General features: G+C 54.3%; 4 protein-coding genes across 4 annotated transcripts; 2 read left to right on the top strand and 2 right to left on the bottom strand.

The window, feature by feature from the left end:
• Positions 1 to 1,515: 1,515 nt before the first annotated feature.
• Positions 1,516 to 6,126, top strand: B0H18DRAFT_1180741 (uncharacterized protein; the record flags this gene model as incomplete). Its single annotated transcript, XM_048035957.1, has 12 exons — positions 1,516 to 1,870; positions 1,927 to 2,184; positions 2,237 to 2,376; positions 2,496 to 3,138; positions 3,210 to 3,341; positions 3,399 to 3,420; positions 3,473 to 3,745; positions 3,827 to 4,106; positions 4,162 to 4,704; positions 4,756 to 5,470; positions 5,524 to 5,812; positions 6,104 to 6,126. The coding sequence occupies exons 1-12, from the start codon at positions 1,736 to 1,738 to the stop codon at positions 6,124 to 6,126; spliced, it is 3,453 nt and encodes a 1,150-aa protein (XP_047898486.1). The 5' UTR covers positions 1,516 to 1,735.
• A 275-nt stretch (positions 6,127 to 6,401) lies between these two features.
• On the top strand, positions 6,402 to 8,809 carry B0H18DRAFT_1114513 (P-loop containing nucleoside triphosphate hydrolase protein; the record flags this gene model as incomplete). The annotated part of the gene is made up of 3 exons (XM_048033129.1): positions 6,402 to 6,770; positions 6,823 to 7,855; positions 7,908 to 8,809. The coding sequence occupies 3 exons, from the start codon at positions 6,402 to 6,404 to the stop codon at positions 8,807 to 8,809; spliced, it is 2,304 nt and encodes a 767-aa protein (XP_047898487.1).
• A 1,272-nt stretch (positions 8,810 to 10,081) lies between these two features.
• On the bottom strand, positions 10,082 to 11,637 carry B0H18DRAFT_927233 (uncharacterized protein; the record flags this gene model as incomplete). The annotated part of the gene is made up of 2 exons (XM_048041648.1): positions 10,622 to 11,637; positions 10,082 to 10,490 (listed from the first exon to the last, which is right to left on the bottom strand). The coding sequence occupies exons 1-2, from the start codon at positions 11,623 to 11,625 to the stop codon at positions 10,082 to 10,084; spliced, it is 1,413 nt and encodes a 470-aa protein (XP_047898488.1). The 5' UTR covers positions 11,626 to 11,637.
• B0H18DRAFT_977474 (uncharacterized protein) lies at positions 11,136 to 12,494 on the bottom strand (the record flags this gene model as incomplete). Its single annotated transcript, XM_048044250.1, has 7 exons — positions 11,136 to 11,349; positions 11,402 to 11,425; positions 11,533 to 11,652; positions 11,710 to 12,027; positions 12,090 to 12,141; positions 12,228 to 12,380; positions 12,435 to 12,494. Coding segments are annotated over 5 exons (614 nt in total), but the record flags the coding sequence as incomplete, so codon positions are not given.
• Positions 12,495 to 13,555: the final 1,061 nt, after the last annotated feature.

Consider the following 13,555-nt stretch of genomic DNA (forward strand, 5'->3'; position numbering starts at 1 on the left):
GGCGAAGGCAGCAAAGGCGATCGAGAAGGCTGCAGCGCAGGCTGCAAAGGCTGCAGAGCGTCAGCGCAAGGCGGAAGAGGCAACGAAGAAGAAGGAGGAGAAAGCTGCTGCTGCCGCCGCTAAGGGTGCACGGGCCGCCTCAAAGGCTCGCACTGCCAATCAAGCCCAGCTGCCTGAGAGCGACGCAAGCATGGATCCTGCAACGCCTCCCAGTGTAGGGGTACCACAACCACCGCCGCTGCCAGGCCCCGCCCCCGCCCTCGCCCTCGCTATGGCCACACCGCAGCTGGCAACATCGCCACTGCCGCTACTCATGGCCCGTTGATGCAAGTAGCATTGACACGACTTCCTCGGTCTCTTCTATTGCAGACAATCCGCACCCTCCCATCGCTATCCAGTCCCGGCCTCGTCCTCGTCCTCGCTATCAAGGCGCACTCGCCAGTCGCAGCGCCGCAGCCCCGGCAACTTCCAACCCTCCCTCCGCACCACCCGTTCCTCAGGCCGCTGCGTCCGTACCCATCATTCCCGCTGCATCCGCCGCCGCGAACGTGAGCGAACTCGAGCGAGTCGAGGAGCCCGAGCCCGCCGCAGCTGCACCAGATGGTACCGATACCGGAGCGACTATCCCAGCTGCCGCCCCTCCTCAGCCACCAACTACACGCCGCAACCCTCGCCGCAATGTCACTGCTAAGTGAGGAACGTATGTGCATTGTCCTCCTCACGTATTATGTATTGTTTTTCCTTGCTTCGCACTCTCTACATCGCTATACCCTGGGTTTCGTTGCCGGCGCTTGTGTGGGCGCTTGTTGTAGGACCGTGTCCGAGTACGCCGTCGGGCTACAGAATTGGACTGCCGTCGCGAATATATTCACCATGCTCTCGTCTTTGTACATTAAATTTATATGACCATCTCAGCAGTTGCGTATGATGCCCTACCATGGTCTGACATCGAATTTTGGGTAGTTCCACTGTGTTTCAACTCGGTAGGTGTCTTTCGATGCTTAGGTGTCCGAGATCATGACCAAATATAGTATCTGGTAAACAATGATGCTATGACAAGGAAGGAGACCAAATATTGTAAGATCATGTAAGTACGCCCGAACTGGCACCGGGAACAATACTTCTGAATTGGTTGTCGAACATGCAATGAACAACGCTCCTGGTTGGAGAACCGTTTCGGAGCATGTTTGAAGTCCGAAGGTATGCCGAAGATACGAAGGATTATTCGACGAACATCGCCACAACTACCAAAAAAGGAAATTCGTCGACCGAAAATATAACATGGGCCCCTTCGTCAATCTTTTGGATCCCAAATGTGCTCCGAAACGGTTCTCCACAAGGAGCGATTTACGTTGCATGTTCGACAGTTGACTCGGAAGTGCTGTTCCCGGTGTGGGCCTCCTCGACTTCGATTTGAAGCGGTAAACGCGTCCGTCACAATGGCACGTGCATGATGGTCACGGTCGCGACGAGACGACGCCTTTCCTGTTGGCCTAACGCGTTTTACTAGCAACTGCGACATCCTCTGTGCGACAATTGCCTGGGTCGCCTCTACTGAGTCGCTTACCCTAGTCTCACTCTCGCTCAAAATACGTGTCCCGGCTCGCAGCTTCCGATCAGCGAACACCACACGGGTCTTTAGAGGCCCCAGAGGGCAGTGGCTCAACAAGACAACGCTTTCCGCGTTGGTCCTGCTTTTCAGACCGACTTGACGAGCACATCGGGCCAGACCATTATGCTACAAACAGAGGAATACGATAACGCTGACGCAGCTAGCGACGAGGAGGAGGACAGTGACGACTCCGGAAACGACGTTTCAAGTGAAGATGACGAAGAACCCCCTGTGGAAAATCCTTCCACGCACATTCGTGTGAGTCCTTGCGTATATAGACTACATACGTATGTGTGGTCCTCATGTATGTGCAGCGCGATCTGGAAAAGGCACTGCAGGGCGATCTTGCCAAGGAATTCAAGGGCTCGCATTCTTCCAGCCGAGCATATCCTACCGCGCCCAACCCTGGCCTGTATCTGCTTTCGAACAACGTTGGCTCAGTCGGACTTCCTCTAAGCACGCGAGATGCAGCAGTTGTCATCTCCGGCTGCAAGCAAGCGCCCTTCGGTCAGGGTGAACGCACCGTAGTCAATACGGCGGTTCGCGACACTTGGGAGATGGACGCCAGCCAGGTACAGACTCCCCATTGTCGTGAAGTGGCCGCGTGATCATGTCTACGAACAGGTCCAATTCCATAACCCGGCATGGCAAGGCTACCTACAAGGTGTCGTTAAGGACGTCTGTGCCGAACTAGGAGTGAATATGGCCGTAAGCCAACCGCGCTGTGAGCTCTACAAGCTGCTGTTGTATGAAACCGGATCACAGTATGTCGTCCACTACCTGCCTTTGTTGCGATTCTTACCCATGTCACAGCTTCCTGCCGCACGTAGAGTGAGCCCTCGAAGTAACTGGTACATATTGCAACTGACATTTGACCACGTAGTACCGAGAAAGTCAACGGGATGTTCGCGACCATCGTCGTTGTTTTACCCTCGAAGTACACCGGTGGCGAAGCCCATGTCTCGCATGGCTTGCTGTCCACGGTGTATGACACAGCCTCTCTGAGCAACTTTCAGACAACCGTGCTCGCCTGGTATACGGATGTTATGCATGAGATCAAGCCCATCACGAGTGGATACCGTCTAGCGCTCTCCTACAATCTGTTGCACACGTCTAATGCCCTGCGACCATCCCTACCCAACAATCACGCTGCCGTGAATGCCCTGAGGCATGTTCTGCTCTCTTGGAAGCAGGCGAACCATGACCGCGTCCCGCGAAAGATAATCTACTTGCTGGACCACAAATATTCGCAAGCAAACTTGAAGGGCAGCGCACTAAAGGGCGTTGATGCACACAAGTTAGCTATCCTGGATGCCCTCGCGAAGCAGCTTGGCTTCCGACTTGGTATGGCCAATCTTGAGTGCCGGCTGAGCGGGTCTGCAAACGATGACGGTTGTCATTATGGCCGCAGGCGGAAGAGAGGGTGGTATAATCCGTACGAGGACTACGACGAATCCGATGACCCGGATGACGTGGATTTTGAGGAAGTGGAGGAGCGGGAGGCTTCAATCACGAATCTCGTTACGGTACGTGCCTTCGCGCGGACTCCATTGATTTACCCCGAGGGTACCGCAGAAGCTGATCTTGTGGCACACAGTTGGATGGTGAACCGCTCCAGGATGCCTTGGAATACGATGAACACCAGGACCACACGATACCGAAAAATCTCATCAATGAGGTTGAAGCTGGTCCACACGACGACCAGGAGTACGAAGGTTACATGGGTAATGTAAGCGTATATGGACTCTCCTCTTATCGTAGCTCCTTGTTGACAGGTCATCTCCAGGGGGCCGGTTCGCTAGAACGATGTAACAATATTCTTGACCCTGTGCGATGCGCATCTGATTCCTTTGTCTGCAGGGTATCGACGGACAGTCCTCATAATCTGGCCGCAAGGATTCAACTTGGACATGACATTCGACGACGATATCTCTGAATCTATTGAAGATCTGGCCGAAGTTGACTCTAGCAAACCTCACAAGCGAGAGCGCAAGCATGTAGACTTCCTGCTGAATGTCGCCAGACACCGGCCAAAGCACAGAGCAGAGATAGCCAAAACATTGTCCGATGTTGCCTGCGTGTGGAAGGACGTAGAGCTCTACGAGCGCGTCATTGAAGCATGCGATGCCTCTAGTGGCGTTAGGCTGTTGAGCAACGACGTGATCTTCAACTGCATTACGACCTTTGGGTTCCAGCTATCACAGCGGATGTGAGTGATTCGCACGTCTCGTATCTATTCTACAGAACTCATTTATCGCAGCTTGCAGAGCATGTTGCGGGCTGAACGAAGCAACTTCCAACGCTTTCAGTTCATAGATGAACTGCAGAATTGGTTCTCGGCAGAACCTGCCCTCGCCGGGGAAGGTGTTAACGCATGGATCGTGGAACAGCGTCGATTTGCCATGGAACATCTTAAGAAGCCAGGTCCAGGTGATAGTCAAGTCTTCGTCGACATCGCCCTGCGGAATGGCGGTTTTCGCGTCCTGCGTGACACGTAAGTGTGATCGTTTGCGTACCACCGCAATGGACGCTCATTACCTGGATGCTAGCTTTGCCCCTCAGCTCAAGACCATCGCAGACGCATCCTTCCTGGTGGCCCTGGTGAAAGTTCTCCAAACGGAGAAAATCAAGCCAGGGATCACTCAGAAGGATCAATCTATCTTGGCCACTATGGTGGCTGACCTCCTGACCAGCGCCATAGCGAAAGTTGATTTCTTCGCGCCGCCAGCGAGGAGCAGCCTCATGACACCCCAAACGGCCTTACGTTTAGTCGAACTCTCTCTCGCAACGCGTAACGATGAACTAGTCGAGAAAGTAACACAGCGTCTGACGGATATGACAAACGTCGCCCCTCCTGTCGCCCAACGCCGGATTTTAGAGGTTCTTTTGCCCCTGCTGCCCCTCGTCGATAACAAGATCAAGACACGTGCAGCTGGCATGCCCGCTGTCCCCGGTATACAGTGCTTCTACGAGGCAACCATCGACCTGTGCCTGCACTTCGTCTTCTCAGGTGCAGGGCCGGCCAAAAATGATCTAGGTTCGCTGATGGATGCTTGCGTCATATGCGGGGGCGTCGATGTTTTGAGTAAGAAGTGAGTACGTCTCTGGGTCCCGGTGATTCAATACTGATTTGGAACATTCAGACTATGGCCAACCCTGAAAACCTCCAAGCCTCAGCCGGGCGCATACGCTGACTTCATAGACCAAGTTCGAAAGCGCAAAGACCGACTACCTCCTTCAAGCAGCGGCGTCTCCGTCGACTCCATAATTACGGAAGCAGTTCGACAGGCTATTCAACAAGCGAGCTTCACGAAGTATACCCCTACCGCCTACCCGTACTATTCCTACACTACAACGTCAGCTAACAGCACTCACCAAAACCGTACGCGAACACTGGAACTTCTCCGGTTATGCCTCACGACTGGAAATAAAGCGTCATGTAGTCTCGTTTTCAAGCGACTGCTGGACTCGTCCTTCAACACACGAGAATATGTGGAGAACGTCCTCATCCCGTTTCTTCCTGAGCTTCGTCAATTCTTGACCACCAACCGTATCGCCCTGTCGGATGCGCCGTTCAACAACGTGTTCAAGTCGATCGTTATGCTCTGGGCGAACAAGGTCCTCGGTCCAAAACCAACCGAGATGGCGAATTCCGTGATCACTAAGTTGCAAAGTCACGGCTGCAAGTGCGCACATTGCGTCCAGGTCTTCAACTTCCTCACGTCCAGCGCCGACAAATCGTGCCGCATGGAGAGAATAGGTGCACCTAAGAGGAAGCATGTCGAGCAGGAGCTCAATAAATATGCGCGGACCGCCGCAACGTGGTCTATGATACCGGGCAGCCCACAGGGCTTGACGGTGAGTGCGCCCGATTGTTTGCGAATTGCATAGCCTAATTCCCATGCGCACAGGTTACGAAAGCCGATTCCATATATCTACCGGTTCAGTGGAAAGCAACTCAAGCCAGAAGTGCGGCTATCTTGAACTCCGTTTCCGCGAATGCAACAGACTTGCAGAAGATATTTGGTCCAGACCACCAGGTGATCATGGATCTGTTGGCTGGGCGTGTTCGAACTCTTGCGACAGCACCGTCCAGGCTCCAGAGTGCAACTGCGACCTCCTCGGCCTCTGTGGCTGGTTCCGCTCGCATGCCATCAGGCGCCTCAGCCGCTGCTCCCGGAGCAACGAACGCGACGCCAGGTCTGAATACGAGTGGCAGCTCGTCTATGGCCTCCCATGCCCCCAATGCCGTTGTTCCTGCACTCTTAGGTTCGGAACAAGCCGCCTCCTCACGTGGTATTTCGTGCTCCGCACACCGACGAAGGAGGGGCTTGCTCGAAGATGACTGTCATCCTTGGGCTCGATATGGGCCCCTAACTTATCACCAATCGCGTCTTTCGCCTCACTTCAAGCGAGGCAATCGTAGTTTCGAAGTAGCCCTGATCGCCTGTAAAGTCGTTATAATATTCTATGTGCTTCGTGCATTTTTAGGAATTGCGCAAGTTTGGCTTTGAATGGCCAGAACAGTGTTTTATGTAGAATATTCACTATGCTGCATCGCGGTCACAGAATATTCTAAAACTTTCAAGGGTGTAAGTTATCATGTCAAGGAACATCCTCCACCTCTTTGGCGAGGCCAGAATGCGCATATACTTGGTGTGGATGCTCCGCCGCTGTCCAGATCCACGAGATCGCGTTAGCGCCCGCGCGAGACGCGCCTCGACGCGTCGCGTCGCGTCGTGTCTCGCTCTGTGTGCTTACCTTCCTGACGCGTATACTCAGGGCTCTCATGTCCGAACCACCGCGGACGCCTCCTCGCCGTGCAGCGCCTGCGCTTGGTAGCGCTACAAGAAGTCCCGGGACACCACGTCGTCACAAGGTTCCTTCGAGCAAGAGCACCCAAGGCACTCGCAGGCGAACCGCGAAGTACGCGACTGCGAAGGTCAAGTCCGATTTGAAGGAGGCATTTAGCCTACCCTTTGAGCCAGATGACTGGCAAGCCGAGCTGATCTCAAGGGTCTTGCGTGGATATGACAGCATCTTTTGTGCAGGTACAGGCTATGGCAAGAGCCTCGTCTTCCAGGCTCTTGCGAAGCTGGGCGGGAAAAACAAAGCCGTTTTAGTGATCTGTCCACTGAAAGCTCTCGAAGCTGACCAGGTGCGCTATGTACTTTTCTTTGGGGCTTCAGAACTCAGGTAGTCGAGGGTAGGTTCGGGAAGCCGAGGCGAAGGGTTTGCGGGCGGTGATGATCAACGAGGACAACTCGAAGACTCGCGAAGCCTGGGCGGAAGCACGTACGAAGGCGCAAATGATCTACATCTCGCCTGAGATGGCCCTATCCGACTCGTTCACCAAGCTGTGGAAAGATGGCAAGTTCCGGGACCGCGTCCAAGCTGTCGTCATTGACGAAGCACACTGCGTTGACGAGTGGGGCAAGGACGACTTCCGGAAGCAGTACCGGCAGCTCAAATACCTTCGACACTATACCGGGCACTCGATTCCCTTCGTTGCGTGCACGGCCACATGCTCATCTGCCACGTTTGACACACTGTGGGAGACCCTAGGCTATGGCTACCGCCCGTTCTGGGGAATCGATGTAGGGAGCGACCGCCCAAACTTGTTCTTCGACACTCGTCCCATCACCAACAAGGCGAACCCTGTCATCGACGTCTTGGGGATCCTACCGCCTTCCTTTAGCTCAGATACACCTCTCGACGCCGTCCCCAAGTGCATCCTCTACTTCGAATCCGAGAACGCCTGTTTACAGGCCAAGATCACCCTTCGCAAGTGCCTGCCAGCGCACCTCCGCGACACCGTGTACGCCTTTTCGTCGAGTATCTCCGAAAAGGCAAAGCGTCAGGTTTGGGATCGTTTCCGAGAGGGTAGCTTGCGAATCCTATGCGCGACAGATGCAGCGGGAATGGGATGCAATGTCCCGGACATCCAGTATGTTATCATCATTGGATGTCCGCGATCGCTCTCTGTTGTCGCGCAGCGCTGGGGACGAGCAGGTCGAGACCGCTCGACGCCCGCAACATGTCTTCTACTTGTGCCAAAATGGGCTTTTCGGCCCGATCCTGCGCAGAGTGCCGTGGTTAACCCGGCCATCCGACGTGTACGGAAGACGAATGCGGCCACGACTACTGTGAAGCAAGAGACGAAGAAGGATGCTGAGCAGCGAGCTCGTCTGCCGGCGCCTCTGGAACAGTTCATCAACGTGAACACTTTGGAAGGCCAGAGTCGTGAGTACATGTTACGTGAAGATGCAGAGATATGTTGCTCACTCACTCCCAGGATGCTCGCATGCGTATGTTGGTCAGGCCTTCCGTCCGAACACTCGATTGGACAATTACCGGCTGCTGGATAACTCGGACGAACCTACCCGTGGTTCGCGAGCCAGTGCTTTTGAGCTGTCATGGACCACTCTGGACCTTGGTCGGCACCCGCCTCGTACGCGGTGCTGCAATTACTGCACACCGCGGAATCCCCATATCATTCCCTCCTGCTCGAATGATGACCGCCGTTTGCGAGCCTATGCTGCCGACTTCGCGGCGCCCCTTGTCGAGCTGTCGAGTCGCCCGGCTTCCCGGACAGCAAGCTCGATTGCATCTTCCGCCTCGGTAGCTCGCAGCGACGACTTCATCCCAGTGAAGGGGAAGTCGCAGGTGGCGCAGTATGAAAGGGAGCAGCTCCGCAAGATGCTCGTTGCCTGGCGAGATCAGTTTGTCGACCCCGAACGTGGCTACCGCTTCATGTCGAGGGAGGTTGACCTTCCCACAGCTCTGATTGGCCAGCTTGTCGAGCAAGCTGGGCAGTTCCTCCGCCTCCATGACATCGAACACAAGGATGTCTTGAAGGTGATCACTTGGGACTCGGCCTCGGAGGCGGAGCTCAATGGGCTGATCTCGGTGCTCGCGGACTGGCGTCTCCGTGTACGTCTTTCTACGACACCAACATCACAACGCCGAGCCAGCAAAAAGGCCCGCGTCGTAGACCTTGCACCACCCATCAAGGCGCCGGATTTCATTACAAGTGCCAGATTAACAAGTGCAGCTGGCCCACCCATTCAAGATAGCTTCGTCTCGACACCGTATGAGCTGTTCCGCATTTGTCAGGATTGTATGATGCTCATGATTGGGTTGGCAGGGCAGTATCAATTCCAAGCCGAGCTGCATTTCCGCAGACTCCACATCTGAATCAGCCCGAGATCAATCCATGGTCACCTTCATCATACGAGATGTACCGTGCGCCGCACGGGTCACCCTACACCGCGCCCATGGGACACCGACCCTTCGCCCACCCACAACAGCGACAAAACGAGTACGCCCCCGGACGACTACCTGTTGATAGCATCTACTCGCCACGAGAGCCGGTATCAGTGCCAACTATGGTGCCACCCTTCATCCCTGCACCCGTCCAGCAAGCGTCGCCTGCACCGTCTTTTGAGTACACGCCACGTGGACCATCTGTACTGCAACCTCTTGTTTATACACCCCAAGGTTCGCCTGCGCCATCCATCAGACATCTGCGAGGCCTACCGGGTGCGCTACCTGCTGTTGGCTCAGGGTGGCAGCATGGCCCATTTGCTACGCCTCAACGTATTCATTCAGCGCTACAGATGCCATGGCCAGGCGTGTCGCCACCTCATCCTACACCGCCTATCATGTATGCTGCCCAAGGCATACCATATAGTAGGTACACTGTGTCACCTTTTCCAGCACTCCATTATGCATCTACGACTCCTGTCCATACGACACCATCCGGCTCGCGTACAGTAGCAATGCCACAGACATACTCTCGAGTCCCTACTGCTGACATCTACCCTGTGCACTATGGATCATCTATACCTGTATCAAACTCGCCACCTCCCCCTAATGCACCGAGTCCCACAGAACCATCCTCGTCTTCCACTCCGTGGAGATCATTGTAATTATCATATGTAATCACATTGTCATTGCAGTTGTCAAAAACGGTACCATTGTCCAGCACTGATGTCTCCGGATCGGGTGTGTCCTTTGCTTCCACACCCGCCCCACCAATTGGATAGCCAACTGCAGGGTCAAACGTCGTCGACTTGATGTACTGAGAAAACTTCCCATTTTGCCAGGCCCGTGCGCCAATATTGAATACATCGACAATCGCGGACTGAGGTTGGTCATTTGCGCCCGAACTCTTCTTTTTCCCTTTGGATTTGCGGGGTGGTGCTGGAACGAAACGAGGCTTGTCCCGTGACAAGGTATGTAGGCCCTCATTGATCATGTCTTCGACCAAAACTCGCATGTCGTTCTGGAATGATATCTCTTTGTGTCGTCGCCGGCGGTCAGGGTCACCGAAGAATCGTGCCACGAGGTGAGATATATCCCGGAAAGCCTCCACACTCGCCGAACCTTTTGCCATGATGTACTCAATCGTGACAGCATTTCCCGATGCAATGAAGACACGCTGCAAAAGTGACCCATCACTCAGATTCAATTTTGATCCTGGACTGGACCAAATTGAACGCTCACCTTGACCCAGAAATTACACTGCTCGAGGTACAGATCGGCTGCGATCCATCGACCATGAACTCCCCATCGATTCACAAACCATGCCTTCTCCAACGCTGTCCGCAACGCAGTGGGAAGTTCGTACTTCCACTTGACGTGAACCTCGACACACTCGCGCGCGTAGTTGTGCTGACCTGCGCCTTCAAAAGAAAACGCCCAGTACTTCAACACTCGAAGGACACGGCCCGCATCCGCATGTGCTACGGCATGCTCGAATTCGCAGAAGAAGAGGGCATCGCGGATGAAGTAGATCGAGTGTGCAAGGCAGTCGTCCCCAATGGACTGAGCCTTGATCGCCTCGCTTCCCACCGTGAACCGCTCTCCAATCTCCCTAGTGACTTCATGGAGATCCTTGAGTGATGGCGTCCAATTCTTCAGGTCATCCCAGGACCCGAGGCCCTTGATAACGCTGATGCTAATTCCTCAGTAAGCCATACACAGTTGAAGCACCATCGAACGCACATCACGCAATGCAGCAGCCTCGCAATCAGTGAATGCCTTATTAAGGCCTTTGCTGCAGCATAATTCGGCTTAGAGGCGTCCCAGGTGCGATGTAGGAGTCCTTTATGAGTGGCCAGTGACGAACGATCCAGAGTCGAGTTGCCGAAGTGAACACGCATAAGCATGTGAGTCGCTTGCAGGGCAAAATGCCATAGCGCACTCGTTTCTTCGACGTATTCGAGGCGCTCCATAGAATCCACGTCGTCCACACGCTCGCGTCTCGCAACACGCAGATTTCGCGCAGTAAGCCAGTCTCCTTGCATGATCTTCGTCTTGCTAGCCCATTCTTCCTCGGTGAGAGTAGACCGCTCCTGCATATCCTTCAAAACCTCGATAACACCCTTTTTAGACCCCTCGTTGACATCGAAAACGCCAAAGGGCCGAAAATCGGTTACCTCAGGCGCCAACGGCCGGTCTCGTGGCATCGCATCTGCGAAGGCCTCTAGCATTTGGCCTCGGCCCTCCCAGTTTTGGCTACCAGGTGTGTACCGTATCAACATCTCGCCAATGAGACTGATGAAGGCCTTCTCCATGTGTTCATCGTCAGCATGAGTTGGGCGAATGTCTGAAAGGCGTGCCTTCGCTCGCTGGCCCCGGAGAGCAAGCTTCGCCTTGAGGTTCAATGCTTCTTCGTCAAGCCCGGGCAACAGAACAACGGCCGCATTCGTCGCATGGATCATTGAATGACGGTTCGTGATTCGCTCCTGGAATTTACGCAGATACAAGTTGATGTTGTCGAAGATGATGTAGAATATTGCACTACTGGTGAGCACCGCGATGGCGAGGCGTATGGCATCCTTCGACATCTGCACTTTCATGTCCTCTATAGTCGTGATTGAAACTGACAGGCCGATATTACTGAGCATGTTCAGCACACGAGAACTGGTCCCTGAGATGCCGAAGAAAAGGCCAAGGGGGAGTGCGAGTACATTTGTGGCACGATTTCGGACAAAGGCAAGCATCATGATTGCCGTGATGATCGCCTGAATACAGTGAGTCTCGAGCCTTATACCACAAATGTGAAGCTACGCACTATCATCGGGTTACGGGTGAATCCCAGGTACTGCGCACGCCAATCCTCAGGTGCCGGCCCCGTGTCCGCAAATGGATCACTGGCAATACCCTCCGAATGTCCTCCGCCTCCGGCGCCTTCGACTGGCTCGCTCCCAACAGGTGGTACATCCTCTTCTCCATCCGACGTCTCCCCTGCACGACGTTCCAGTGCCTCGGCCTTGCGCGCGAGATCCTTGCGGTACCGATTTGGCGAGGCAGTGAAGACATGGAGATACGAAATGGTGAAAGGCGCCAGTGTTCGCAGCCTATCTGCAACTGCCGCGGGATCCAAGAGTCTCCGCACATCGGCTATGGTGAGTTCTTTAAGCCGCACTCTGAACGAGTTCTCTTGAATAACACGGTTGCTCTCGTCAAGCGCGATCTTGTGCGCGCAGGGCTTGACAATCCGCTCGTGGAGCTCGCCTCGGGTACGTGGCCACTCGTCGTGCCAAATATTGTATAGTTCTGATGGCCCATACCACTCGCTCTGGCCTGCGCCTTTCCGGATGCTCAGGAAGGTTCCTGCTCGCTCGCGGACCACCCGGATCTTGCTGGTGAAAGCGAACGTCAGCAGCTTGCTGAGTGCTAGCCCGAGGTATATTATCAATGAAAAGACAAGGTGCAGCTTGTCGGCCTCCGAGGTTGGCTGAGCAGTGTGTTCGAAGAGGTCATCCCAGTAGGCTCGGTCGAATTTCAGATTTTCTGACATGTCTCGCAGCAGGACGAGACAGATAAGAGTTTGGCTTACACATGGCGACCTCGGAAAACTCCTGCACCATTTCTCCAGAGCTTCGCGGAAGCAAATCCGCCAGTACGACAGCTCAGGGCGCGCCGACGCGCGACGCGCCACTTTGGGTTTACGCGCATGTAACGCGTCTGTCACACGCAGACACGACCTGTCACGTCCCACCCTCCGTCTACTGTATGATCTCTGCAGGAGATGCAACTTCAACAGGGCATCCCCAATTGCCTGGGATAATGAGTATGCATTTAATGACTATTGCTGAGTAGTTTTGGTACACCCGGAGGCATATGTTGTATGTATCGAGGCCTCGCGCGCGTCAGGCTGTGCTTCGACAGAGTCACCCTCGCGCGATGTTTGTAGCATCGCACCAATGCAGTCGTAAAACACCGTATATTCACAGAATGTTCATTGGACTCGTAGCTACAGGTTTCTCACTGACAGCGAGGGAATCGGAGTATGTGGAAGCACGCTGCATTTTTGCGACTGACCCCCCTAGTCCCAGCCACTTTCGAGCAAGCCCCTTCTCCGAAGGTGGCCGGGTACCGGCCCGGAGACAGGGCTTGCTCCGAACCTACTGCACTCTCACAAGTGGCCCGGAAGCGGAAGAGGGATCATACGGCCTCAGGTACTATCATTGACTTGACTGATGATGAACTTCTGACGTAGTTCTAATGCATGACATCTCCCTTAGGTTCTTGACAAGCTTCTTCATATCTTGGTATTGACATCGCCTCGTGCGTAGTGCTAATGTACATCGGATATGTATAATCAATGTTTTCGTCGGATCTAGGCTCTGCAGCCGGACTGTTGTCGCTGCCGAGTTGAGTACCACGTTCATTGGCAACCCCATGAGTGCTTGTGCTGTATTGCATGAAACGTCTGACAAGTACTTACTATGCGCTGCGTGATGCTACTCCGAGGCTCGGCGACGGTAACGTTTGACGCGATTGTCACATATCACGATGTATGAACGACACGACGCGTGACAAATGCGGCCTGGGGCTAGTCTCCCGTGGGCAGAGTAGACAATTCCTTCAACCTTCGCTGGCTCCGGATATCCTTGTCTAACGTCTGCTTTTGATACCCCCCTATTGTCT

This window comes from Fomitopsis serialis, assembly GCF_022376445.1.
Source record: "Fomitopsis serialis strain Sig1Antser10 chromosome Unknown B0H18scaffold_5, whole genome shotgun sequence".
NCBI lineage: Eukaryota > Fungi > Basidiomycota > Agaricomycetes > Polyporales > Fomitopsidaceae > Fomitopsis > Fomitopsis serialis.